A 27394-nucleotide genomic window follows, 5' to 3' on the forward strand; every position below is an offset into this window, starting at 1 on the left:
TCGCGAGCCGACGTCACAGGCGGTGACGTCGGCTCGCGCGCGAGCCGAGCGCCAACGACAAACTAACGGGAACCCTCGGACACCCTCGGGGCATAAACCGCGGAGTAGCATATTGAGCGAGTCTTATAAGGAAAATTCATATATTTTCGTTTCTCAAATGATAATCAGGATGTCTCTTACCTTTTTACATATCATTTAGGCTTACCTAACACTTCAGTTGCCAAATATCTGCAATTTATTCAAGCGAAGGTATTTTCAGTAAATATCAATGGTATAGACCGAAATCTTTTGAATAAAAACTCCAACCAACAGAAATAAAAATAACTTAATTTATTCCAACCATTTCCTCCAAATAAACAACATAAAAACTCACTTTTACACACATCATTCATAATAAAGCATACTAACACGCCGCTTTTGACAATTGCGGCGTCGAGTGGCGCGCTGCTAGCGCTCTTTTTCGATCGCAGAGACCCTGCACGCGCGCGAGCACACTACGTCACGTCCGGGGGGCACAGGTATATGAAAAATCGCAGTGACGTAACACTTTTCTCGCTTCTCATTGGTCAATAGCCCGTTGCCGGGGTAACGTGCACGTATGTGAGCGCGGGCAAGAGTACTAGCCGGCCGCCGATCAGGGCCCGTGAAACACCGCCTTGGGGGAGGTGCGTCACGTTTTGGGCAGGCGGTCCAATGACGTCATGAGCTTCATTTTACTCACGACTTATTTGACAGAGCGCTCGGAAGTCGGAATTTCGACAACCTTGAATGACGTGAGTTGCCGAAGCGCTGTTCGGCGGCCGGCTAGCGCGCTAGCCCGCGCACACATACGTGCACGTTGCCCCGGCAACGGGCTCTTGACCAATGAGAAGCGCGCTACGGGGGGCACAGGTATATGAAAAATCGCAGTGACGTTGCACTTTCCTCGCTTCTCATTGGTCAATAGCCCGTTGCCGGGGCAACCAGCACGTATGTGAGCGCCGGCAAGAGTACTAGCCAGCCGCCGATCAGAGCGAGTCAGTTTCGTTCTTTTGTGACGATTTATTATTCATATTATTTTGGGTATTTATTCGATCTTTTTTGCTGATTTATCTAGACCTGGCTCAGACATATTAAATAGGGATGCATATTATGGTGCATTAAATGGTGCATATTAAATAGGGAATCTTTCCTGACCTAGTTGCACTTATATAAAACAAGGTGCACGGCAATCGTGGATTTCGAGCTCAAGCATGCCGAACAAGCAAACTTTAGTAGGTACTTTTGTGCCTATGTCAAAGCTTTGAATCCTAATGTCATTATTTCCTGACTGTATTTTGATTTTGATGGAAATATCTGTTACTATTTCAACTTAGTTGGGTCCAGTCGGTCCTCGCATGCAATTCATGCGGGTGCCTACCCTGACCAGGTGCATTTTTTATAATAAAGTGACCATCCCACCTTAACATTAGTTTTGAGATAGCCAAAATGGGGTCCCTGGCTTGCACTTACCAGTTTGAGCGCTCACAAGATAAAGAAATGCCTCAAATAGAAAATATCTAATTTCAAAGTTGCAGCACTTGGATTCAGAGGGGCTAATGCATTAGAATGCCCCCTTTGAATGTGTGGCGTCTGCACAGATCTAATGATTTTAAATCTTTTACTTAAATGTTTGGTAGTGCATGGTGGTATATGCTGCTTTGCATAGCATAACATAACATAACATGTATTGTATTCCATGTAACAGCAGGCCACTTTGGCCCAACGAGGTTACAGGTAGATGAGCAAACACTGTATGTAAAACACGGTACAATTACACCATTTCATCGAACACTAGCCCACGCTGTTTATAATACAAGTCTAACTCATTTTTAAAATTACTTAAGGAGGAACTATTGATAACTCTAGGAGGTAAACCGTTCCAAGCTTCTATGTATGTATGTATGTATGTATGTATGTATGTATGTATTGACGATCAAGAGCAATCCACAATCAGCGTGGCGATTACACTCCGAGTCTGAGACCCTATGCATATTGCATGCAGCTTCTATGCATGCAGCAAGTGCCGCACTTTCAAGCAAAGTAGCTAGGAACAGCGGAGCTCCCATAAAGTAAACACAAAAGTAAAAGTCTAATATCTTGAAAACCGGTGAATATTTTTCGATGAAATTTGGTAGATATTTGTTTTCGCCCTTTCTGAACCGAGTGAAATCATTTCATGCCAATTCATTAACTTTTTTGAAGGTGGGAGGGTCCCTTTAAAGTTTGAATACTGTTTGCTGTGACCAATTGGCATTGAGCAATTACTTATGGTTTAATGTTATTAATTTTTGACAGTATCAAACAATCCAACATCACATTGCTAGTATCTCCACTGAAGCTCATACAGTTGGCTCGAATTTTTCCCACAAGCATCATCAGAAATGCAGTACCTAGCAATTTTAGAAAAATGGACAAAAACTCTGAACTCATGAAAATGATGCCTAGTTCCAGCATTACCTACACCATTCATGGCATGCTTCTATCCCCTCTCCCTCCCTCAGGACAGAAACTACCTATATCATAAGACGATTTACCATCAGACAAATTGGTGCATTCATTACAATGAGACAAGAATGCATTGCCAATGTTTCTGTAATCATAATTTTATGTTTTGATATACAGCAAGTACTGCGTGTTCTTGAAAAATTTATTTTGATTTCAGATTGTGACTGAATAGCTCATCACTGGTTGCCCTGCTGGATCCACCAACCACTGTGACCTGCGGCTCCGGTGGTATCAGCGATGGGAGACGCCGGCGGGGAGTTGCAGTATGAGCCGCTGCCGTACCGGGACCTGTGGCCGGTGGTGGACGAGCTGCTGCCGCCGCTCTCCAGGCCGGACGCGGAGCCGGGCGGCGCGGCGCAGTCGACCGAGGCGCTGCTGGACGCCCACCTGCTGCTGGAGGCGCCGTTCGCTGCCGGCGGCGACCCGCTGGAGCTGGTGCTGGCGCCACCCGAGGCGGCCGAGCCGGCCGGCGGACGCGCCGCCCGCCTTCTCTACGGGAGTGTCAGCGCTGACGGTGACCGACTCGTGCTGCGCTTCCGGCTGAGCGACGAGACTGGCCAGCCGGAACGCAGCGGGCTCTGCAGCCTCTGTGACGGGCACGTGGACCTGTTCCGCGCGCACGAGCACAGCGTCCAGGGCCGGTTCGTGCTCTCCGGCGACTGTGTGGTGCTCGAGGTGGGCGCGGTGGCCACTCAGTGCCAGCCGCCGCCCGCGCCACCTCAGCCTCAGACTGATCCTGGTCTGCACACGCCGCCGTCTCACCCGCCGCCGTCGCAACTGTCGGCCGCGTTTCATGCAATGTCCACGCCACCGAAGCCACCGCGGCCTCAGCAGCAGCCACAACAGCAACAGCAACAGTCATTTCTGCATCAGCAGCAGAAACAGGAGCACTCGCTCCCTTATCAGCAACATCAACACCAGCAGTCACTCCCACAACAGCTGCAGCAGTTACCTGTACAGCAGCAGCAGCAGCAGCAGTCACATTCGCTACAGCAGCACTTACAACAGCATCATCAGAATCCAGTGGTATCAGCTCCGTCACAGCTGCCGCTGCCTTCAGTCTCCCACCAACCTGCACTGAAGTCATCGCCACTGCCTCCGCCGCAGGACGTCAAAGATGAGACTGACGGTCGGTGTCCGCCGCCCACTCAGCAGGAGCAAGAGGAATGTGAACCCGAGCCTGTGCCAGAGCCTGCCCCGGTAGAGGACGACAAGCCGACGCACGTGTGTCACGTCTGTCAGAAGGCGTTCAGAACACGCCGCGTGCTCAACAAACACCTGCTGAGTCACGGCAGTGCCACCCACGCGTGTGACCAGTGTGAGAAGACGTTCACTCGTCTGGACCGGCTGCGGCGCCACCAGCAGAGCCACGGCTCCGTGCGGCCGCACGTCTGTCCCATCTGTCAGAAGGGCTTCAACCGGCGCGAGTACCTGCTGCAGCACTCGCGGGTCCACTCGGGCGACCAGCCGTTCCAGTGTGATGTCTGCGGACTGCGCTTCAGCATGCACTCCAACTTCGCCATGCACAAACGAGTGCACGCACAGGTGAAACGTTTTAAATGTGGTGTGTGCGATCGGGGCTTCAACCGAATGAGTCACCTGGACTCTCACATGAGTCAGCACACGGGTGACAAGCCGATGGTGTGTGAGAAGTGCGGCCTGCAGATACCCACTGCCGAGCGGCTGCGGCGGCACATGCTCGTCCACCAGGAGGAGAAGGCCTTCGCCTGCCCCGTCTGCGCCCAGCGCTTCCGCAGGAAGGACAAACTGGACGCGCACATGGAGAAGCACGCCACCGGGCCGGGCCACGCGTGCGACCAGTGTCCGCGGGTGCTGGCGCGGGCCGAGCTGCTGCGGCGGCACGCGCGCCAGCACGCCGACCCAAACAAAGTGCAGTGTCCGACGTGTTACAAGTTCTTCAGCGGCGCGGCGCGGTACCAGGCGCACGCCAAGCGACACCGTCCGCCAGTGACGGAGCCGGCGCCGCATCACTGCGGACTCTGTCTGAAACCCTTCCGCCGACCTAGCGTTCTGCGGGCGCACATGAAGGCCGTACACGACCGTCCGCTGCCGGGCCCGACGCGGCTCATCAACAGCCGCCCGCTGGCCTTCCAGTGCCACCTGTGTAAGCGCGCGTTCACACGCCAGCAGACGCTGCGAGCGCACATACAGCGCGTGCACGAGGAGCCGGCGCCAGTGGACGAGGACGACCCGGCGGCGGGCGAGCTCCCGGCGCCGGCTGAGAGCGAGCAGCCGCAGTCACAGCAGCAGCAGCCGCAGCTGTCGGCCGCGTCGTTCATGTTGTCCTTCCCGTCGTACCCGTTCTGACCGGACGGGGACTGGTGAGTGGTGAGTGGCTTCGTTCGCTGTGGGGGAGGTATATACTTTGACTGTCTGGCGGCTGTCTGTCTTTGTGACAGACTGTCGGTGTACCATGATGTCACTGCCACACAGCAGAAGTCACTCTGTATTACAGTTTTGCCCGTGGTACGTGTCTGATCACGGTTTTGTGCCAAGGGGAGGGAGGGGGTTAGAGGTTTGTGAAGCGGTGTGATCGTTTTCAGTCATGCAGCTCTTTGTTTGATCTCTGTGAAGCAGGATGGATTGTAGTGTTTGATACGATGGGCCTTTTTTACGGCGTCTCAGCACAATGTGTGGATGAAGGCTTTTGTGCATGGGTTATGGCAGTTGTAACTTGTAAAACGCTTTGTCATTTTGAGCCTTCTTGAATGGCTATTTTCGATGTGGTTTGAGTACTTTCTGAGAGTCAACAATTCTAAGTCAGATAGGTGACTGCCATTGGTATTTAGGGCTTGGCAATCTGTGTTGTGTTCAATTTGTATGGTTTGTGTCATTTAGACAATAACAATGAATTCATAAGTAAATGTGTTTGTGGCTGAGTTGTTATGAAGCATACCTTATTCGAGCGAACACGCATTATTAACTTTCAACGCCTCCAACGAGTGCCGTACGTGTACATTACTGATATGGACTGTATCAACCCAAGAGAGCAGCCGGCCCAGTCCTGTCTGTCCCTGAGGATCTGCTGCAAACCGCGCGAACCGAACCGTAACCTCGGCCTGTCATCTCTGAGCCCTCCGTGACGCCTTTGGGCCGATTTCGTCACCACCGGGCGACATTAGCCCCTGCGTCCTGTACCTCGACATGCACTGTCCTCAAGGTCGGCACTCCGGCGGGGGTACCGCCGCGGAACAGTAGATCCGGCCTGCACAATGGCACATCCGTCCGGCGGCCGACACGGTGGTGTGACCCGAGCGGTCGCCGGCGGCGCCGTGACCTCGACCTGCGGCTGACCTCGGTCAGCGGAGAAAGGCCCAGGGTCTGACCGCCGGCACAGGTCCTGGGGCGACACTCGGCGGCGGTAGGTGGTCCGTTCACGGCAGGGGACTCGTGAACGGACGACTCGTGACGACTCGTCAACAGTAGCCTGAGGGGCACGGGATCTGCTGGTCGGTGAGACTTGTGTTCTATTTCGGTACGTTTCTGCCACTGTGAGGACTGACTAGCTTTCGCCGTGACTTTTCTCGACAAGCGAGCACCCCAAGCCGAGGGATGGAGCTGTGCCGAGAAACGCTACTGGTAAGCTCGCCACTTATGACGTGCTGTTATCGATGTGGCATTTTGCCTTTTTTACTCGTTACGTTACAGGGTACTTGCTAGGACGTTACATATCTTTTTGTGATAAACATTTCAAGTAGGTATGTTTTGATTTTTTTGAATGGGATCTTGGCTTATCAAAGCAGTAGGTCTCGTGCATCATGCTCGTTTCCTAGTTTCCGAGTTCCAAAACTGTAACCACCTTAAAAAAACTATGTTCAAACTTCAAACCAAGAGTCATGTATAGAAGCGGCACATTTTCCTGATGGGGGATCAAAAACACGTCTCAGTGATTAGATGCGTACAATTTTAAGGAGACGCCGTTAAGCGAAGATCGCGTAGACTCAATGCTATGCGAATACACCTGAGTTCATCATTCCATGATCCCCTTGTTCTAACATTTCTCATGCCGTCCAGGTTCTGCTGCTGTGGATCGCTACCACTGCCGCCGTCTCGGAATCCCCGCTGAGCTCTGCGGTCGACAACAGTCTCGCTGCAGCAATAGAGGAGGTGGCCGCACCAAACGGTGAGTACCCACCCTCTTACCATCGGTGGAGGGTGATTGCTGACCCGTGACGTCACGCTCCGACGCGGCTCCGCCGGACGAGACGGGTCGCAGACGAGCCATTGTCTGTCCACGCCGTGCGAGCCTCGCTAAGGTCGTCACGCGGCCCGCGCACGAAACAAAACACAGACCCTCCGAGCGATACGGTGCGTGACCTGACCTAGGCCTCTGCGTGCCGCCTCAGAGTACAACCGTCGTGGCTCGTTGAGACTGACCCTGACATCAGCGTAACACTGACCTAGAACAGACGACTCAGATGCTGCTGATTCACGTAGTCAGCAAAGCCCTTATGTAATGAAATGACGAGCTGCGAATGCTAATGCTCTTGATGTCATCATTATAGCACATCTTGCCCAGCAAATTGCAACAATTGCTCGTAGTACGATGGACAAGTGACTAGCTACATGCTCCAAGCACTCGCTACAATACTGCTAAGCTACCTGTCCTCAGTCTTTGTGCCATTTCTAACCGCAATTCTCCATTCTTCCAGGCACCGTGTCCCGGCTGGGCCGCGGTTCCGACTCGGGCTCCGGTAAGGTGCTGTTCCCCGACCAGCCAGCGGCGGTTGAGGGGCGCCACGCGCCGTGGCAGCACGAGCACGGCATCCTGAGCGGTACCGCCGAGCCGCAGACGCCGGCCATACCACGTTCCGCCTGCCAGCAGTACCCGGACGCCGGCCCCTGCTCGGGTCACGTCACCGCCTGGTACTGGGACTCTGGCGAGGAGCGCTGCAAGACCTTCCACTACGGCGGCTGCAAGGGCAACCGCAACAACTTCATCACGCAGGACGAGTGCCGCGCCGTCTGTGACATCGGTCCGTACCAGGCCGGGTCCGAGATTCGTGCAATTTTTTTGTCTGCGGATAGATATGACTTTATGCCATTCTATATCCGCTAATCGGTTTTCAGTTAGAAAGTTTTGAGCATTGTTCTAGCCCTGAAGTGAATGTTGTGTTTTGGCGAGTGTGGTAATAATCCGACTGGGACTGGTACTCAAATTGTGCTTCGTGCTGACCTGCTGCGGAAAACTTGCAGCTTTCCGTCGCCTGTGCTAATATTATCCCCCCTTTGTCCTGTTTCAGAGTACATCCAGACGGTGACAGGCAGCAGTCAGTTCCTACCTCGTCCGGCCGCCAGCCGACACCGCTACCCGGAGAGCGGTGACCCTTTCACCGCAGCTGACAGCGCCCACTACCGACCGGAGAGCAGTGGCCACTCCAGCCGGCCCTCCTACCCTTCCTACCACAAAGACCGTCCATCCTACAACAGTGACCGTCCCTCCTACAACGCCGGTGACCGACCGTCCTACCCAGCAGACAACTCCCACCAGTCCTACCCAGAGTACGGCGGTCACTACTCCCACTCCTCCCCCGACCGACCCTCCCGGTACCGACCGGGGTCAGCAGGAGGTCAGGCGACCCTGCAGGAGATTGGTGAGGTGGACGTTACCGGTCTGGTCTCTCCGCCGTCTCGGCCGGCTCTGTTTCCGGAGAGACCGGTCGGCTGTGCCGCCGAGGAGCCCATCTGTGACTACGACCACGACGACTACCCACGGTGAGCGAACGCTGGAATGCTTCATTCATCCATTCATCTATTCGTCAGTTCGTTCGGTCGGTCGGTCAATTGTTCTTTCGGCTCGTTCATTCATTCATTCATTCATTCATTCATTCATTCATTCATTCACTCACTCATTCATTCATTCATTCATTGGTTCACTCATTCATTCATTCATTCATTCAATCAATCAATCATTCATTCCATCATTCATAATTATCATTCAGTCGTTCATCGGATATTTCTTTGAAGAGCCAGTTGTTCAATTGTGTTCCATTACACATGTGCCCCCAGTTTGTGATCATTTTGAATTTGTTGAACGTTCACTGTTGACCTGACGTGCTCTCGCTAATCTGACCCCGCTGCCCTGCCGTTGCCGCTGCCGTCAGGTCGACGGTGGACAGTATCGTGGGCCGGTACACGGACGAGCTGCGTCAGATGTACGAACAGCTGTACCAGTACCCGCCAGAGGAGTTCCGCTGGCACGACAACGGCACGCTGGACAACTCCCGGTAACGCTCGGGGAGGGGGAATACTCGTTACCATTAGCGGACACATTGGCTGACTCAATTTATCGGGAAATCAGAAATGAGGGCTTTGTCCTACGAATTGTTACGAAAAGTGATTTTTCTAAGGACCGGGTGCCATAGATGACTAAACTTTTATGGGTTTCTGTCATGCCATCGGGATAGGGCTTGGAGGGTTCAAGTCGCAGTTTTTTCCATCATTACGAATAAAAAAATTATGCCTACGATAAGTGAAGAGCTTTCAGGGAAGAGCTGCGAATAACCGGTGGAAAAACGACGAATTTCAGTATAATGTCGCTCTTCATTCGTTCTCACCCTGCCCCATGTTGTGACTCGTGACTCGTGACCTGTGACCTCCCTGCGGTGACCTGACCTGTGACCCCTGTGTGTCCCTTACCTCCAGGAGTCGGACGGCAGCCGACTCCGTGTCGGCCCGCCACGGTCCCGGCGAGTTTGTGTGTGAGTCGGAGGTGCGCTACAGCCGACCGGGCTGGGCGCGCACCTTCGCCGGTCTTTGGCAGCTGGTCATCAACACGGCCGCCCTGCCGCAGGCCGTGCGCATCGAGCGGTGCAGGTCAGTCCAGAAGTTTCATATACCCCTCCCAAACAAAGCGTGGTATATCCCCCCCCCCCAATATTTGTTTCATTGGCTAGTTTGATACAGAATACAGATTCGCAACGTAAAATTGTCCTCACTTTTCCCGGTCGATCAGTAACTATAGTGTCTTTTATCAACATCACGATCGGAAGTCCGATTCGGGTGCTTTTTACTCTCCACTTATTAGGTACCACCCTGCGTCTTGTTCACCTAGCATATCCAATTTGGTTTGCCTCACTACAGTCATGTGTTTTCAAATGGATTTGCCTCAAACAGCGTTTGGCCCCTAGTGTTTGTAGACATTTATAGTATTAAATATGTCAGCTCTCGCTTCTTTCCACCATTGGCAGGTACGAGGGACACCGCTGCAACTTCCTGGCGCCGTGCATGAGCTCCGTGTGCGTGCAGCGGTTCGCCGTGGTCAAGATGCTGTGCGCGGACCCGCGCAACCCGTTCGTACGTCCCCGTCTACAGGACGTGCGGATTCCGTCCGGCTGCTCGTGCTACGTCACCGGCGGCACGTCGCACGTGTGGCGCGAGCCGTGGGCCCGCTCTGGCTCCTCAGAGTCCAGCGCTGAGTCCGACTCTGAGTCCTACCCGAGTCCGCGGACCGCAGCGGCGCGGGACGTGTAGGCAGCTACTGCGCCGAACCGGCAGTTATGGTCATTAATTAATTATCGTGTAATCGTCATTATTGAGTCCAAGCCAGTCAAGTTGTAGAGATAGTCAGTAAAATGCTAGGTACCTTGCGTTTGTCGAAGGTATATATGTATAATCGCTGCCATCGTGCGTCCGACCTATGTACTCGTAGGTCTGTTTTTCCATGTTTCGGAACAGGATGTTTTCCTTTTCATCCTCATCCCATTTGCTTCATAGCGGTGTTGGCATCAGAGCAAGCCAGTCTAACGTATATAAATAGACGTGATGCCGGGTCGTTGGTCGCCAGTTCTTGCGTCAGTCAGCTACCATTCAGACTTCACGAGGCTGGCTCTGCTAGCTGGATATGCATCGATTAACTTTTCAAGTATCGTATGAAACATGTGTCCGGTTGGAAGCCCATTTATCAATCTGGAAAAATAATGAAGGCATTTAGGCTAGGGTAAAGTGGTATTATTGTACATGTTAAAGTATGGGCATGGTGATGATGAAATTTGGCGAGATTGTAAAAGAAAAATCACGATAATGTTGTGAAGCGAACGCATTACGTACCTATGGGTTTTGAATACATGCAATTTGTGATTTGTATAAGATGTATTTTTTAAGTTTTGATCGGGGTACTTTGCCCGTCGGGCCCGTGTTTACCGTCGATGGTAGGTAAATAATAATGATATTGGTATGACACTATTGTTAGTTTAAAGGTGATAATCACTCCATTGTGAAAACAAAATATTGTGTTTATGCCTTTATAAAACGCGAAGGACGTTTGGTGCCTCGAAATTCACGGATTAGCTGTGACTGAGTTAGTTCTACAACATTTTGTGTGGGAATAACATTTTGTGAACATTTTGGCATTGATTTAGTTTAGAGTGTTTTTGAGCATCAGGATTTGCTGCGTTTTAGCTATTTGCCCCGTGTGTGATAAAGGCGCTTCTGAGACATAATCACGCTTATATCACTGCAGAACTTTGAAATATATTTGATGACGTTTACGATAAGTTGAATCGTTTTTTGTATTTCATACATTTTTTATGTTAAATTTAGGATAGAATACAATTGCTTGTAAATTTATAAATAGTAAACGGTATACTTTTGAACGATCAAGTTTAAAAAGAACTCTTATAATTATGTAATTTGCATTTTTAATACACACTCAAAGACCTCGTGGCACGATATTTCAAGCATGCTGAAAATCATTGTTCGCTCGATTTTGAATATCTTAAAATATGACGTCATATGTAAACTCACAACGAATTTTCAATATTTTCTTCCAAAATTCGTTTTGTTAAGCAACAATTTTTTTAACAAAACAATAAAATTGACTTATATATTTAAAAACTTTTGAAATTCGATTAAAAGTAAAAATGTTATGGATAAGGCATCATCAAAATATGTCATCACAATCAAAGTTCATAATTTCTTATCCGTCTACCTTGTTCTTGCAATCTCACAACGAATGTTTACAGTCTACATCCTCTTGTTATTCTCTCGGCCCAACGTGTGTTGCGTCGATGGGGGCGTGTGAGGTGCCAGGCGAATTAGGGTGTTTCTAAATGTCTCAGACAAGTTTACGTGTTTGCTTTGGCTATTGTGAATAATAGGCAGTATTTGTCGCAATAGGGAACAGTCTAAATTGACCGAAAATAGCGCACAAGCCAATCAGCGCCTGCCGCTAAAAAGTTTCGGAAACGCCCATATGTGACTTTCGCCCTTATCAGTAGGCGGAACTATGGTCAAGCGTACCCATTTTCGGGAACGCATTTTCGTTCCCATGTTTGGGAACGATAAACCCAAATATGGGAACGCCATGTAGGCATTATTTAAAACAAGAAAAAGAACCGTTAAATGACGTCCAAAAAATATAAAACGATGGTGAACCGCCTGATATTTGTCTCAATATTGTTGGGAAAGAGTTTGATATTGTAAGGCCCATCGTAGTTTCAAATCGTTCCCCTATTTCTAAAGCAGTCCATCGTCCGGGCCGCGAGCCCAAATTTGGGAACGCTCTCGTACACTGGCGCTGCAAGCGTTCCTTATTATGGGAACGGCGTACCCAAAATTGGGAACGATTTCACCGACGCCTTTCAGGGGCTCTTTTCATTAACAAGCATCACGTCCAACGCCGCAAATTATTGTTAACGCAACAATCATCAGATGACCTTTCCGGCAAGACCGTCGCATGTTTCGCCCGGTCTTCTGCGCTTTTATTCCCGTCGATCTCGCAGCGGGCACGCCCCCCTCTGCAGGATTACGTAATTCACAACGCTCAGCGATGTTCAACAAGGTCTTCCATACCTATATCCACCGTCCGCGCTGAGGGTGGAGACATGTCAAGCACCTGTCTGTTTATCACCGATAGTTGACGAGTACAAGGAAGTATCCAAAAATGGGAACGCTGAATATGTTACACCCTCAAAACACCTAGTCCCAATGAAAATCTAGTTTTTTCCTTTCTTGATGATTGTAAGTGGCAAAAGGCCTGGTAGGATGGGCACGAGGAATTATCGAAATCAGCATAAAAATTATAAATAAGCCACACAGAGCGAGCTATATAAGAGAAATTCCCCCAAAACGATCACGCTTAGAAACACGGAAGACAAAAACCACGCTCATGACGCTCCTTATAAAACAACTCTAAACAGCTAGCATCCAAATAAAATATGTCTTTCCGGGATGATAAAATACAGCTGGATAATTTTCAACCGCTTAAACTGAGTTTACAACAGTAGCTCGGTAAATTCACTCACGTTCCACGCGGTCGTCCGCCCCGACACAAAAGTCAACAATATTACCTCGGGACCGTCCGCGTCTTCGCTTGCACTTGTCAGCATCTGGTGTCGATAGTATGAAAGTTCATAACCAGGCGAAAATTATTATACTTTACCTCAAACTAAAAAATGCTTCATTTTCCTTAAAATTGCATGTTAAATGTCGTATAACCCATATTTCCACCATTCTGTCATTTTCAAAAAATCATTAAAAATATCATTCCACGGTCAATTTCCTCCTTCCACGGTCAGATTAAAGATAACTTTATGGAGATTTAGTAGATACTTAAATCAGCGTGCACTTTTTTGAGACGTGATGCACTTTTGAGTTTTAGTGGGAGAACGGCCGAAAAATTGCCTTCCGTTCTCATAAATGGGAACGCCCGTTCCCATATTTGGGAACTCCGTTCCCAAAAATGGGGACGTTCCTATATTTGGGTACTCATGACCATAGTTCCGCCTACTGTTATGAAGTGCAGCTGCCACGGAGATAAGAAATGATTTAACTTAAGCTGGTCTGGCTCTGAAGTTGTTTATCCCAAATCGCTGTCCTTGGTTCTTTCAAACGGCTCTGTTGAGTCTTGCGGCACATTTAATAATACCACAATATGTTATCGTCAGTGACCATGCAGTCAATATCCAAAGCTGAGATAAAAGATCTGTTAAGTCATGCCTTTAAAACACAGTATAGAGTGCAAGACAGAGATAAAAAGGTAAGCTATGTTTCTTATCTCGTATGTTCATTATCATTTATAACCCTTGACTCATTTTGAATAGGTAGCTAAAGTATTTGTATTTATATGACTGAAAGTGAACAAGGTAAATGTGAAGATGAAGTATGGTGGAGTTATCTAACCTGACCTAACCTTACCTACTCACCTACAACATTGAACCTACCAACCTATAGGTAACCTACAAACCTACAATCTACCAACAGGCTTACCTGCCCATCCAGTTACTTTGTACTAATGTTTCAGCAAACCCATTAAAAACCTAAAACCTACAACCTACAGCCTACAACCTACCAACTTACCTACCAACCATACCTACTTGATACTTCATCTACACATATACCCTTATTTATGCATGCGTATTTTTTTCTGTATAACTCCCTAAAACTCACTGGCTCATGGTGGCTAATTTCACTTTTTCAACAATCATTTTATCTATTTCAATGTTTATTTAATTACTCTCCTCAAATTGAAGTGTGTCTGTCTATGCTGCCTTAATTGCTCCCTATTCTTATGCAAATTATCACCCTACTTTAAACTAGGTTGATAAAGTGACATCGTTTACCTACTCTCCTGAATGTGAAGTGTATTTTTATTTATATGCTGCCTTCAGTTGTTCATTCTCAGTGCAGTTTCTCATCCCACTTTAAGTCGTTTTAGTAAAGTAGGTAACTGTTTGGCGACATTTCCTCAGGTGATGCTTTCCAAAAATATTTCAAAGCTTTTATTTACCTGATTTCCTCCAGGGTAGGTTAGTGTGAGATGACTCATTCTGATGCCAACCCAATGATTTCAGTCTGAGTCTGTAATGGAGAAAGTGGTGGATCTGTTCCGGCTGGACTACCAGGCCGACATTCTCTCCAATCTGGGCGGCGAGCTCGGCTCCAACTACCCGTCCCGCATGGTGCTGCTGTCGGCGGCGCCGGCCGCCGGCGTCTCCCCGGCCGCGGTCGACTCGGCGCGGCTGCACCGGCTGGCGCTGGTGGCACGGATGGCGCGCTGCCGCGGCCGGTTCCCCATCAGCGTCATCCTCTACCGCGGACGGCACATCTGCAGGTGAGGGAGCGAGCCGGACCGGTGTCGGACTTCGGAGGGCTCCAGAGGTCGGGACTCGGACTGGGTGTCGAAATGGGAGGATAGTCTGTGATCGGATCGATCGGTAAATGAAATTGGAAGACAGTTCGGATTTTGAAACACGAAGCTGGAAGCTAAATTCAGGAGCTGAGGATCAAGAGATGGGAATTGGGCCCGAAATACGATGTTCGAAATTGAGAGCAAGGATCCAAAATGGAATGATGGAATTCGAGATCGAAAGACGGGATGCGGAATCAGAAGCAGGGTCGTAGTTCGAGGCTAGTAGTTCAATGCAGTTAATGCTTTGCTATCATGCCACCCTATGTTCTGTAGTCTTGGTACCTACCTACGTTTTTGGGTGGTGTTCACGGAGACTGAGATATCTATTGTATATTTGGACAACCAATGGTTTTAATGCTCGATTAAAAACCCAGATTCGACGCATAAATCGTTTTCTTCTGTCTGCTTCCACAATCCACATGATGCGCACTTCCAGTCCCACCCTGAACGCACCGATGTGCCCCGTTTCCGACCCTCGCCGCGCTCCGCCGGGCAGGTCTTCCACGCTGTCCGTCGGTGCCGAGATGTACCCGCGGCACTACTTCCACTCGATATTCGGCGGCCGGCCGGCGGGCGACGGCGGGCCCGCGTCCCCGCCGGCCGCTGACGCCGACGCGCCGGACGCCGAGCCGGAGCGGCCGCCGGCGCCCAGTCCGCCGCCGCCCCCCGAGTCGTCCACCCAGCTGTTCGATCGGCTCCGACACATGGACATGACCCTGCTGCGGCTCTTCTCCGTACACACAATCGCAGATCTGATGGTTGAGAACAAGAAGGTCAAGTTTGGAGTCTAGTAAGTATATACCCATCCTATTGTATGCACAGGCATTGACAAAGTAACATATCTCGACCGTTTTTTTATTTTATTTTGTCGTGCTTGAGATGATCTTTTTTGCATTCCGTATTACATTTTAGATTACAAAATTTATAATTGCTTGCTGTTTCATTGTTTGGGATTCTTCGGAAATTATCATATTGCTTCAAAGTTCGGATCCAATCGCTACACTGTATTTACCGAGGGTTTCTGTTTATTTGAGCCTAGTCATCTGTCTGCTTCACGTTCCCGTCCGTAGCCTGTCTTACCATACCACCCTCTCTCCCTTTAGCGTCTCCTCGTCGGAGAAGGTGGACAAGCAGGAGCGTTACGCTGACTTCGAGCTGCTCAGCCTGCCGTACCCGGGCTGTGAGTTCTTCCAGCAGTACTGCCAGCACGGCTACCAGGACACGGGGCTGATGTTCGACTGGAACCAGAGCTACATCGACGCCGAGGTGGTGCTGCCGCCGCCACTGCAGGACCGGCCGGAGGTCCCGTGGCACCTCTACAGAGTGAGTAACGGAGGAGGATGTAGTCCGACCGTGGGGCAGCTGGACTGGAGCTCAACTGGATTTTAGATACGGTGGATGTCGTGGCCACGTAACTCGTGACAAAAGGAAACTGCGTTGGCCGTTGGTCAGTCGGATGGCTGAGTTTCATGTTGTGCATAATGCCAGGCATCACATTGGAAACCCCATTTGACAAAAATTCATTTTAACTCGAACTTGCTATCTGCGGCTGAGCTCATATTGCGGACATTGTGCATCTAACCCTCCACCACTAACACACTGATGTGTTCTCCCCCGCTCTGTCCTGACAGACATGGGACATTGTGCAGCTGACGCAGAACTACCTGCGTCTGCTGCTGCACTGCCTGCACGCCAGTCAGGACGGCCTGCTCATCCACTGTATCTCCGGATGGGACCGGACCCCGCTCTTCGTCTGCCTGCTCCGGCTGACACTGTGGGCCGACGGGCTCATACACCAGGCGCTCGACGCGTCACAGGTATGAACGAGCGGGTCTGCTATGGACGCAAGATGACCTTTGCAGGCGACGCGCCCTAAAGGCAGCCCCAATGAACAACAGATGGTGATTCTACCAGATGTAGCCTGTCTGCTGACTCTTAGTGTCATAATTAGTTTACACAGTCACATTATTAATAATTAGTTTAGCAGTCTCATTACGGTCATCGCCCCTGGGTTTCGCCAGAATGTGAGTGACACTTAACACTGATTGTTTTTAGATATTATACCTGACGCTCGCCTACGACTGGTTCCTGTTCGGTCACAATCTGGAGGATCGGGTAGCTAAGGACGAAGAGATAATGCACTTCGCGTTCAACTTCCTCACACACATCGAGAGCGACGAGTTCAGCGCCTCACACTTTGGGTTAGTCGCATGTCGGCCGTAACCCGTGATACGTTGTTGACCGGAAACATTGAGCATTCCGCATTGAGTGTTACTGCATTCCAGCCATAGGTGGAACTTTGTGCCGAGCTGGGGGTGCCCGAGCTCTCCCAGTTCCAGGCCGGCTTGGCTTTGGAGCCGCAGCAGACGGCGGATGTCCGGGCTAGGGAGGTGGCTGATTTGTTGCGCCCGGGCCTCCGCTCGGCACAAAGTTCCACCTATGGTTCCAACCTTTGTTTGCCCAAGCCTCAATGGAAAAATATTTTCTTGAATGATATCTCTACAGTTTTGATTCTGCATATTCTTCAGACTTCCGAGTCGATTTCCCAGCCACATGCGCCGTGCTCACGTTGTTCCTTCTCTCCCGTCGTCAGCGAGCCGTCACCGTCGGGCCTGCAGCGGACAGAGTCAGACGTGCACCTGGTGGGCGGCGTGTTGCTCGAAGGCCTGGAGACGGACGCCTCCAGCATCCACAGTTCGAGCTCGTCCACCTCTGACTGCGCCACCACCACACTGCTGGCCGGCGGGGGCTCCGGCGAGGCGTGGCCGTTCGTCGACCAGCAGACCTCGCTGGAGGCCAGTCTGAGCGAGCTGGAGCTCTCCTCGTCGTCATCGTGCAGCTCCGGCCGGCCGCGGGCCGAGCGGCGGCGGGGCGGCCGGAGACGCCGCCGGGACGATCCTGAAGCTCCCTCAGCCGCGTCTGCTGCCGCCGCTGCACCGCCCCCGCCCCCGCCGGTGGTCGGTAGCTACCAGACGGTAGAGCTGCGACCGGCCGACTGCTCGCCCTCGCCCTCCCCGGCGGCACGGCGGCGGGCCGAGCGGAAGGTGCGCCTGCTCGAACGTCAGGGCTCCGGCTCGCTGGAGTCGCTACCAGAACAGGTGAGAGCAGCCAGAGTGGCACGCGGCCGTCAGAATAACTCAACGTCTTTTGGCAGCAGGATTGAGCGGTGCTGGTATTTTGTCTCACAGGATGTCAGCGGTTGTGTCAAATACCACGGAACTTCTTATGTCATATAACTGAGTCATCGGCACTTAGTCATGCTGTGCTATTCCCAGCTTTATTTGCTTGACTGCGTATTTCGATGTCTCGACAGCTGAGGCCAGTTTTACCAACAGAAAAATAGCCGCCTGCCGGAATTTTTTGCCTAGAGACCGCTTCACATACAGAGCGTAAACGGTTATAGGGCCCTATCTGCTTATATGCTCATCGCGTTTACGCTTTGTATGTGAAGCGGTCTGAAAAAAATACCGGCAGGCGGCTATCTTTCTGTTGGTAAAACTGGCCTCTGGTCCCTAGCATTGCCTGGTCGATCCCACCTCTCACTTCCCCGCCCCCTCTCACCCTCTGCCCCGCCGTGTCCCCGGCAGCGCGACTGGGTGAGTCGGCCGGAGCTGCGGCCGTGCCGCTCCGAGGCGGGGTCGTTCAGCGGCGGCTCCTACCACGAGCCCCGCACCAGTCCCGTGACGGTACCGACAGGAGCCGGGGGCAGTCGGGCGCGGCACGAGAGCTGCGGCTCCGTGGGCAGGTATGTGCGCGGTGGGGGAGGATGGGGGACGATGGGGAGGGGTGGGCGCTGATGGTGGATTTCAGGGAAGGTTGGATGTGATTGGCGATTACTGAGTAGGTAACTTGTCTGCAGGCGTTATCAATCGCCTGACGGCTGACCGATTTTTCATTCTAAGTAGTAGTCTGAATTATCACCCTGTTCCTTTCATGCATGAAGAGGCACGCTCGGGTGGATCGCAGTGATTACCTCTTCTTCGAGCTGCTGCCATGCTGTTTTTTATAAGTGTTTGCGTGTGAGATTGTTTGGGCCCAGCTGTCATTCCCCGTCTGACCGCTCGGTGTCCCCGTCCGGCCCGCAGCTGGCAGCTGATCACTGGGTCCGGCTCTGTGAACGGCTCCGGATCACATGGATCGTCAACACACTCCCGCAGCAGCTAGTAAGTGAAACTAACCATCATTCCATGATCACCCGTAGCATTGTCTGTGTGATATGGTGGCAGTGTTTTGTGGGTCACCTGGGTCGTCTAGGTATACACTCTCGCGGCAGCAGCTAGTGAGACTGATCCATACGATCCTGTGTGTGGTATTGTGTTTATGTGCTGCGGCTGACAGGCCACTCCTGCAGTTAGCTAAGGATTCATACCGTATCATCTGATATTAGGGGAGAGTGGGGTAAGATGCCCAGGGTGGGAAAGACGCCCCACCCCCTCTAGCGGCGAAACAAAAAATCGAACCTGGAAATTAATGTTCTTAGCGTAAAGCGGAAGCCTGCCTTGTTAACTGCACACAAATTTGCGAAGCTCAGTTGGGCAACGGCTGGCTGGTGATTGCATGTTTTTTATTTGTTGCTTTCAAAAAATATTTTGGTGTCAAAACATTGTAAATATCAAAGAAGGTAGATAATTTTTGCGTCCCTTGCTATAGTCGTGATACATTAAAGGAAAAGGGCCACCTTTAACATGGGGATTAAAACTGAGATAGCCATCTTGTAGCCCGTGTCCGAAAACCTATCTGTCTACCCCCTTACGGCCGATTTCGGCCTCCATTCGTAGTTATCGGCAATTTTAAAAGAAAATACGCCAGGAATGCGTCCTTATCCCAGGAATGCGTTCTTATCCGACAATACAGCCACCCGCGGCGAGGCTTTGGTTTTTTACCAATCAGCTCCAACCAGCTCAGCTTTAACCAATCAGCTTATCTGACACAATCCGACGAGTCTGTCTTCTGAACGCTGATTGGCTTGAGTGTGACGTCATCGCTATGCCATCATACAGTAGGTGCCGTAGAGAGTATCAACATAGTACCAATATGTTAAATAGTTTTAAATACTTTTTCGCGAATTGTGCACTTCTGGCACCAGTTTTAAAAAGAAAATGAAAAATAATAATGTCAAAATGAAAAACAACGATATCTTCATATTTCACGAAGGTGGCCCTTTTCCTTTAACCCGGCAGTTGCTGGGGTATTTTGCCACCCACCGTTTGCTGGGGGGGGGGGGGGGCGTTAAACGCCCCCAGCCGATAACTCGAGAACCAATAGGCGCAGCGAAACGCACGAGGCGGCAAACGAAAGAACGCGACGAGACGCTTCAGATGAGTACTTTAAAGTTGAATTTTGAGGTCACAGGTCGGGTCAAGGTCAGGTCAAACACCTGAAATCGGGCTTTCAGTAGCACGGACTTCAGGACTTCGCAATGGGCGCCTCTCGTCATAAACTCTGTCAAAACGGTGCACAATCCATCATATAAGGCCTACAAGAGTGTCAGCCCCATGTAGGGGTCAGTCAAGCATAGGTCAGGGTCAAGGTCAGGTCAACCGGGTAGGCACAAATCCCCGAAAATCAAAACTGATATTCGCAGCCTGTGACACATGTTTAATAGGTAATTTGGGGCGTAGAACACGATGGTGACATTCATTTTATCATATGTGTACGTGTTTGGCTCAAAAAGTTCAATTTAAGAAATGCATGTATCATGGTCGCGAAGTGGTCACGAAAAATTGCCAAGATTCAGTTCAAGATTATGGAAAATACGGAACGATAATCAATAATCGAAGATAGCCATTTGATTGATCATGGTATTGGCAGTCTAATGGCGTTTACGGCATGTCTGTATGTCTATTCTGTGATTTTATATGATTTTTTGAACATATGCCGTTTTTGGTCGAAAACTCATAAATCATGACGTCACTAAAACCTCGATATCTCAAAAATTTTCCGACCGATTTTTTTGAAACTTTGCCACAATAAACTTCAATCAATTCCCTACAGGTACCTAAAATTTGGCGCGCCTGCGGCGCGCTGTTTTTATGCTATGGCCCGGCGAAAAAAGTGGGGGCGTTTAACGCCCCCCCCCCCAGCAACTCGCGGGTTAACATGCGTGTACTGTGTCCTAAATAGTTTGTTTCAGGGTGAAGTTTTATGGCTAACAAATTGTACTGATTTAATGTTACTTCGGTACCTTGGGGTAAGATGCCCCCTCTTCTGACGGGGAAAGACGCCCCCCTAAATCCGTAGGCTGTCCATCAAGCAGCCCGTCAAATCGTTTATTACATACTTGTGATGAGAGACAAAAGCCGATCTGGGACTATTGAGAGTCCAGTACGGTCGGGTGCTCCCCATGCCGGTCTCTCGGCCCACACAGCGACTTTTTGGGCGGCATCTGACTCTGAGAGCCCTCACGACGGCCTCTGTGGGCCCCATTATTGGCTCCAGGGCCCCTCACGACATCCTTTGAGGGCTCCCACGTTGGCTCCACGGGCCTCGCTGGCATCTGAGGTCCCCACGATGGGCTCGAGGGCCCTCAAGCATCATGAAGACCTATAAGGGCCCCACAGTGGTCTCCGAACGCCACCACGGAGGCTTGTTTGGCGGCGCTGGACTATGATGGCCCTAACGATGACCTCTGAAGCCCCTTAAGACTACTTTTGAGGGCCCTTACGATGAGGTTTGGTGTCTACTGCAGGCTCGAAGGGACTACTGATTCGTTCAGGCGATTCACGTGCTCATTTATGTCACTTATAGTGCAGGGGGCATCTTCCCCAACGCCAGGGGGCGTCTTTCCCACCCTGTGGGGTACGATGCCCCCTTTCACTTCTTCAGGAAAATGCTTAATAGCAAAAAAAAGTTATCATATTTCAGGCACGAAAGTGTGATATTTTTGGAGAAAAATGATGTCGGCTTCCGTAGAAACTCCAAGTTTTTGCTTTCCGATCGTCATTTTCGAATAATATATGACATAGCAAAACCCTGGGCATCTTTCCCCACTCTCCCCTACTGCCAGGCGGCATTCCTCGCAATGCTTGACGTTGGTATCCCCGCGAATAGGCAGTTACCTTTCAAAACTGGAGTACATTTTATCGGTCATTCACTATGTTTTTAGCTGTCTTCTGTTATTTTCAGCAATTCGATGGGTCACGAATTCACTGAGTCCACCACGACACTAATCGACGAATCCGGCGAACAGAGCACCGAGCAGCAGCCAGAAACCAGGTTAGTGGCACTGCATCAAACGGTTGATCTATTGACACAACCAGAACGTCGTCATACCATTCATGTGTTTAGCACAGCTGCTCTTCCGTATGTGAGCGATACCGTGTCTGCTCTCTCACTCTTGTCAGTCTCACTATTCGTTCCTGTGAAGTGTGACGTAATTACTGTGTCTCCCCAGGACGGCCATATATTCGGCTGCGATCCATGTGTTCCGTGTACCTAGTGTGGCAGTTGAATCCCGTGACATCATTATTGTGTGTTCCCCAGACGGTCGTCCCGACTGCGTATGGTGTGTCTGTGTAGTGTGGCAGTTCGGTTTCGTGACGTCATGTCTATGCTCCACAGACGGTCGTCCCGGCTGCGCGCGGTCCGCTGTCTGTTCCTGCAGTCGTACAGCTCGGCAGTCGGCCTGAAGACGGGCCCGCTGTCGCAGCGCACCACGGGCGCGCCGGCCGGCTTCTCCATCGTGCCGGCCATCGTCTCCAGCCTGGCCGGCCGGGTGGGCATGCTGATGACCTGACCGCGCCTGGGCCGGCCGGCGCCGCTCAGCTGCAAGTGAGGCCCGCCGGCCGGCCGGTGCGCCGCCCCCGCGTCACCCGCTCAGTCCGACTGGATACCGTGAGTCGGACGGGGCGGCACCACTACCCCGTACAGAGGAGTCAGCACCCACCGGCCGCCACCAGCCGCTCTGTTTGGCCAGAGAAACACACACAACAGCAAACCAGTACTGGAATCTGTACTCAAATCAAAGCACCGTGCATTGAAATAGAGTTCTGAAGATTTGATGTGATGATTCTGCATATCATCTCTTCGTATTGGATGCCTATGTTTATACGATAAATGACCTGGAATTATGACATACTCCACCCAGACATATTGAGCCGTAGGCCGACACCGTAGCACAGTCAAATACCGACCGTTCCATGCTTGCTCAGTTGCGTAGCGACGCTGAATCTGTACAGTCAAAATACCGTATTTGTGTTAAGTATTTTGGCGTGCCGTGCCACGATATGTACCGAGACGCTATGTTGCTCAGGGCAAAGTCAAGTTAACGACCTGTACCATTTGAAGTGTCATGAGCGGGAGGGCGTCGAATCAAATGATGTGCAGTGCCTATTTACTCGAATGCGTTTTATTTTTATTACTAAAATGCGCGTCCACGCGCGGCGCTAGCTCCGTTATTGATCTGACTCGCCGGATCGCCGTTTTACGAGACATACGTAACACAGTCATATTTTGTTGTCCGCCGGACTAGTGTGTATTCGTTTGCCGGTATGACCGCCCACCTGAGACCTATCACTGAGTACCTATGGCGTCTTCTAGCGGTGTCGCGCGCCGTCCCTCCCCTCTGACCGTATACGGCAGGGGCGGGGGGGGGGGGGTAGCTCGCCGTCACCGCGTCTGTGTCTGCCTACCGTGCCGCGGGACAGGGACGATCAAACGAGGCCCGCCGCCGAGACGTTGGTGCTCATGTAACCAAGGGACTCAGCCCGGGTAACGTGTATGCTTCCTTAAATCAGGTGTCGCTTTTAGCTATTACGATAAACTGTGCAAGTATCCAGGCTCAGGGCAGCTTGTGTGTTAGTTCGGTGGCACGCCTCGTTTGGTCGTCCCTGGCCGTTTGTTGTTTGCTTCAGGCGCCGATCGGGTCCGAGCCTGTGCCCAGGCCAGCGGCGGGCTGGCTGGCGCCGCCCGCTCAGTTTTGTACGTGTACCCGCCGTCGCGGCGGTGCGGTCTGTTGGTTGGCGGTGTGCTGTGGTGGCGGGCGGCCTGCCGGTGCCGGAGCTGCGCTGTGTGCGCCCATACTCCGGCCGTGTGATAAGGTGTGCCGGCTGCGGCCCGGCCAGTGCGCGCGCCATACACACGCCCGAGGGATGTATCGTGTGTGTATACGCTGCAGTGACGGGCCGGGATCTGGGCGCTAGGTCGGCCAGTCGTTCTAACAGCGGGCTGACGGCAATGTTATGACCGGGGCTGGTGCTTCTCTGCGGGGCATGGGGCGGTACGGCGGCAAATACAGGGCGCTTCAGCGGCAATCACATCTGAGATTGTGACTGGAGAACCTCGCATTGAGTGGAGCGTTACGCAATGCGCACTGAGTGACGATATTACCAAGACGGCAAGGACGACACGATGGTTGTTCTGGCACTGACTGAATTGTGATCGCGAACGTGTACCGAACGACGTCGCTAAACAGAAGGCAGCGCCGCCAGTTCTTGCTACGTAAGTATAGAGCGGCAGCTATAGCACTGTAGACTTTCTAACCCCTGAACCCCTGACAGCGGCAGTGTGAGGGCGGGCAGTAGATGGGACAGTTGAACTGACACCACTCGTACATACCCGGCAGTCGGACATACAGAGCTGTCGGCTGGCATTGGAACGGTCGGCCCGAGCCGCGAACATACCCGTCAGTGCCTAGATCGGGCCCGATGCGGCCCTGACGCGACTGGGCCACCGGCTGAGGAGGTCGAATCACAGACGGCGGGGGCCGGGAAACAGACGACCGAGGCCGGCTTATGGACGGTGACTGAGGCCGGCTCACGGACGGTCCCGCCGGCCGCCCTCGTCTCGGCGCCACTCCGGCCGCAGCCACCGCCGGTGACAGCTCACTGGGCTCAGCTGTCTGGTCACCAGCAGCAGCAGCGGCGGCGGCGGCAGCGGCCCGCGCGGACGCCTCGGCTGGGACAGGCGTGTCGGCTGACTGCGACTCGGTTGGATCTGCTGTGTCTGGCGTCACCTCACCGCTCGGTGTCTCGGATGTTTCGGATGTCTCGCCACTCTCCGCCGTGTCTTCTGTCTCACCACTGTCTGCCGTCTCTGCTGAGGCCGGCTGTCCACTGTTTGCAGTGTTCCCCGGTCCACCCGAGGCCGGCAGCAGACGGGACCGCCGCTCGGCGGCAGCTCCGGTGTTCAGCGGTCGCCACCCACTGGTGTCGGGTCGGTCCGGGGTGCCGCCCCCCAGCAGCAGACTGTGCAGACTGCGACCGGAGGCCACAGGAGTCTGAGGGGGCAGTCCGCTCCGCGTCCGCGCACCGGCGCTGCCGCAACAGAGGGGAATTGTGGTTAGAGCGGGGACGGGCGACGCATTTTTGCAGCACGCACGATGTAATTCCATGACAATAGCTCAACGCCAAACATTATCTAACATTCGCGCCACAAGCTCTTTGACATATCTTGGGTCTTGAAAAAAAAAATGTTCGGGGGCTGACAATAACTCGTCTCACCTATACTGCTCTGAGCGATAAGCTGCGGCTTAGTCCGACGTAATTGTGATTGACTGTTGGTTCTGCTTGTTATTGACGGTCATTTGTTCGGCAAAATCTGACTGACCGACCAACCGACCGGCTGGCAGTCCGTCACTGACTGACTGACGCTGAATGATTGACTTGCTGAGGAAACTGAGGTGTGTCGTGTGACGTGTACCCACCTGTCTGCGACCTGTATGGAGCGCCCCAGCACCACCTGCGCCCCGATGTCGTCGGCCGTCACCAGGCTGTCGGCAGTGATGATATCCTGTTCCCCGGTGGAGGCGCTGCGGCCGACGACCAGCGTGTCGAGCCGCTCCGACCCGGCGGTACTAAGGTCCTGCTCCTTCTCCACTGAACCAGCCGGCCGCCAGCCCCCCTGCACTGCCGGACTGGGCCGCGGCAGCAGCATCTGCCGCTCCTCCAGGTCCCTCAGCCGGGCGAGCGCCGCGTCTAACCGTTCGGCCAGCTGGTCCCGGTCAGCAGCTGCCGCCTCCAGCCGAGCGAGCCGCTCCTCGAGCTGGTCGCAGCAGCGGCCGGGTGGTGCAGGGACCGGGTCGGCCTCCTTCTCAGACCGGTCGGGTTTGGTCGGTCGGTCGCTGGCGATGGACTCGTTCAGTTGTCTCAGGGAGTCACTCAGTCGGTTGATGGTGACCTCCGCCTCTGACACGCGCTGTCCCACCGTGGCCGTCACCGAGTTGACGAACCTCGTGATGGCATCGTGCGCGTCTGAGCTGTCCGGCAGCGCGGCAACAGCCCCGGCGACGGCCTCCAACTGCGCCTGCTGGGCGATCAGCAGCGCCTCCAGCCGGATCACGGGCGCGTGCAGATGCTCGGCCAGCTCGGCCAGGGAGCTGTTCAGCAGGCTGTGCTGCTGGTCGGCCGGCGCGGAGTCGTACTCGGCCAGTACCCGCCGCAGCCTGTCAGCGGCGTCCGTGTCGGCCCGCTCCAGCGCCGCGCTGACCACGGCGACTGCCACCAGCGCCTGGCGACGGTCGGCGAGGGCGGCCTCATCGTCCGCCGGCGGCGGCTGCTCCGGCAGACGGCGGGCGTGGCGCGAGCTGCTGTTGAGCCACGGCTCCACCAGCAGGCCGTAGATGACGTGCGCCGGTGGCTGTATGTCGACGGAGGTCAGCTGCCGCCGCTGCTGCTCCACGGCCGACAGCTGGTCCTCGGCGGCGACCAGGGTCGGCACGAGACACAGCGTAATCCACAACATACCGATCGACGTCCTGGTGGACACTGGACAGTCTAGGAGACTGAACCTCGCCACAATGCTCAGGCCAGCCGCGGCGTTCCGTTATTGGTGGGGATCACGCTCACGCACCGCTGGTGCTTCTAAGAGCGCGAGGGCACTTCTAGCCCTCCCGGCGCCGCTCGGACGGAGGACGGAAGGCTCCTCCGCTCGACCGATCGCTTCCAACTGCAGGCCGCTGTCCGGTGACGCCGAAGTCGGCCCATTGTTTGGAGTGGACCCGGCCACTGCGCGGCACTACTGAGTACTGGGTCATCGTAACGTAAACAGAGCCGACTGCGAGCGGCACGTGCGGTCCGGTGGCGTCGGTAGCAGTGCATCGGCGCGGCGCTAGACGATGGGCCGCTGAGGTCCAGGGGCAAGGACTCTTGATTCATCCGGAGAAATTGATGAACCTTCTGGCGGCGCCATTGGGTCCACATGACATTGTTGAAAGTGGAAGGCGTTAGGGCCTCAGTGCCAATCTCGAGCCCGCCGCGTGCGTTCCCGAGGGGTGTTCACGGGCACCGCACACTGCTGCGTGCGGTGTGTGCGGTACGTCCAGCAGGCGTGGGGGTAGGGGATGGGTAGGCGGCTCTGACGTCACGGCTGCGTGCGGTGGACGGTCCGCTGTGGCCAGTCCCGACCGGCCACAGCGGTCGCTGTGTGCGGTGACGCAAGGCTGACGTAGGGACGCAGTGGGCGGAGCTTGGAGGCTGTGTGCGGTCCGACCGCACACAGGGTCCGTGAACAGCCCTCCGGTGTAGCCATCACACGTCCTCCTCGAGGGCGGTCTCCCCTCCAGCGGTAGAAGGTGGGCACTGGGCAGTGTAAAAAAGCTCATTTCTAATAGTAGTTCCATCTCAATGCTGGAGCTGTAATGCATTTTCATTGAAATGGCAAAATAATAGCCATGTGAAAAAGGAAAAGAAGGAAAAATAAAATGAAAATAATTAAGTATGAATTTATTATGCTCTTGGTTGACGACCCTGATTCAGTATACAGTTATGGCTAGCTAGAGAC

At 52.8% G+C, this 27394-nt stretch overlaps 4 protein-coding genes across 10 annotated transcripts; 3 read left to right on the forward strand and 1 right to left on the reverse strand.

Annotated features, from left to right (window-relative positions):
- The first annotated feature begins 1002 nt into the window (after positions 1-1002).
- On the forward strand, positions 1003-5406 carry LOC122365024 (endothelial zinc finger protein induced by tumor necrosis factor alpha-like). Of its 6 annotated transcripts, none has more exons than XM_043335905.1 (2): positions 1003-1062; positions 2684-5406. In XM_043335905.1, exon 2 carries the CDS (start codon positions 2764-2766, stop codon positions 4852-4854), a length of 2091 nt encoding a protein of 696 aa, XP_043191840.1. In that variant the 5' UTR covers positions 1003-1062; positions 2684-2763; the 3' UTR covers positions 4855-5406. The 6 variants fall into 6 exon arrangements, with proteins under 6 accessions (XP_043191840.1, XP_043191837.1, XP_043191836.1 ...); XM_043335902.1 differs by having other exon boundaries at positions 1013-1253; XM_043335901.1 differs by having other exon boundaries at positions 1014-1146.
- Positions 5407-5577: 171 nt separating this feature from the next.
- Positions 5578-10632, forward strand: LOC122365025. Its single transcript, XM_043335908.1, has 7 exons — positions 5578-6126; positions 6562-6670; positions 7200-7523; positions 7791-8262; positions 8652-8774; positions 9193-9363; positions 9738-10632. Exons 1-7 carry the CDS (start codon positions 6100-6102, stop codon positions 10018-10020), a joined length of 1509 nt encoding a protein of 502 aa, XP_043191843.1. The 5' UTR covers positions 5578-6099; the 3' UTR covers positions 10021-10632.
- Positions 10633-13284: 2652 nt separating this feature from the next.
- Positions 13285-23933, forward strand: LOC122365011 (myotubularin-related protein 14-like). Of its 2 annotated transcripts, none has more exons than XM_043335881.1 (11): positions 13285-13525; positions 14340-14599; positions 15174-15467; positions 15781-16000; positions 16309-16494; positions 16733-16878; positions 17271-17775; positions 18265-18422; positions 18763-18840; positions 21803-21892; positions 22238-23933. In XM_043335881.1, the coding sequence occupies exons 1-11, from the start codon at positions 13421-13423 to the stop codon at positions 22410-22412; spliced, it is 2217 nt and encodes a 738-aa protein (XP_043191816.1). In that variant the 5' UTR covers positions 13285-13420; the 3' UTR covers positions 22413-23933. The 2 variants fall into 2 exon arrangements, with proteins under 2 accessions (XP_043191816.1, XP_043191817.1); XM_043335882.1 differs by having other exon boundaries at positions 16327-16494.
- Positions 22612-26601, reverse strand: LOC122365012 (actin cytoskeleton-regulatory complex protein PAN1-like). Its single transcript, XM_043335884.1, has 2 exons — positions 25320-26601; positions 22612-24930 (listed from the first exon to the last, which is right to left on the reverse strand). The coding sequence occupies exons 1-2, from the start codon at positions 26354-26356 to the stop codon at positions 24153-24155; spliced, it is 1815 nt and encodes a 604-aa protein (XP_043191819.1). The 5' UTR covers positions 26357-26601; the 3' UTR covers positions 22612-24152.
- Positions 26602-27394: the final 793 nt, after the last annotated feature.

Source organism: Amphibalanus amphitrite, unplaced genomic scaffold, assembly GCF_019059575.1.
Source record: "Amphibalanus amphitrite isolate SeventyFive unplaced genomic scaffold, NRLGWU_Aamphi_draft 000711F_arrow, whole genome shotgun sequence".
Lineage (NCBI taxonomy): Eukaryota > Metazoa > Arthropoda > Thecostraca > Balanomorpha > Balanidae > Amphibalanus > Amphibalanus amphitrite.

Coding starts and splice junctions, on each gene's coding strand:
- LOC122365011 (XM_043335881.1), top strand. CDS start 13,421: ATGTTATCGTCAGTGACCATGCAGTCAATATCCAAAGCTGAGATAAAA. Junction 15,468..15,780: donor AAGGTCAAGTTTGGAGTCTA/GTAAGTATATAC, acceptor CTCTCCCTTTAG/CGTCTCCTCGTCGGAGAAGG. Junction 18,841..21,802: donor ACACACTCCCGCAGCAGCTA/GTAAGTGAAACT, acceptor TGTTATTTTCAG/CAATTCGATGGGTCACGAAT.
- LOC122365025 (XM_043335908.1), top strand. CDS start 6,100: ATGGAGCTGTGCCGAGAAACGCTACTG. Junction 6,671..7,199: donor GGAGGTGGCCGCACCAAACG/GTGAGTACCCAC, acceptor CCATTCTTCCAG/GCACCGTGTCCCGGCTGGGC. Junction 8,263..8,651: donor GACCACGACGACTACCCACG/GTGAGCGAACGC, acceptor CGCTGCCGTCAG/GTCGACGGTGGACAGTATCG.
- LOC122365012 (XM_043335884.1), bottom strand. CDS start 26,356: ATGTTGTGGATTACGCTGTGTCTCGTGCCGACCCTGGTCGCCGCCGAG. Junction 24,931..25,319: donor TCCATACAGGTCGCAGACAG/GTGGGTACACGT, acceptor CTGTTGCGGCAG/CGCCGGTGCGCGGACGCGGA.
- LOC122365024 (XM_043335905.1), top strand. CDS start 2,764: ATGGGAGACGCCGGCGGGGAGTTGCAGTATGAGCCGCTGCCGTACCGG.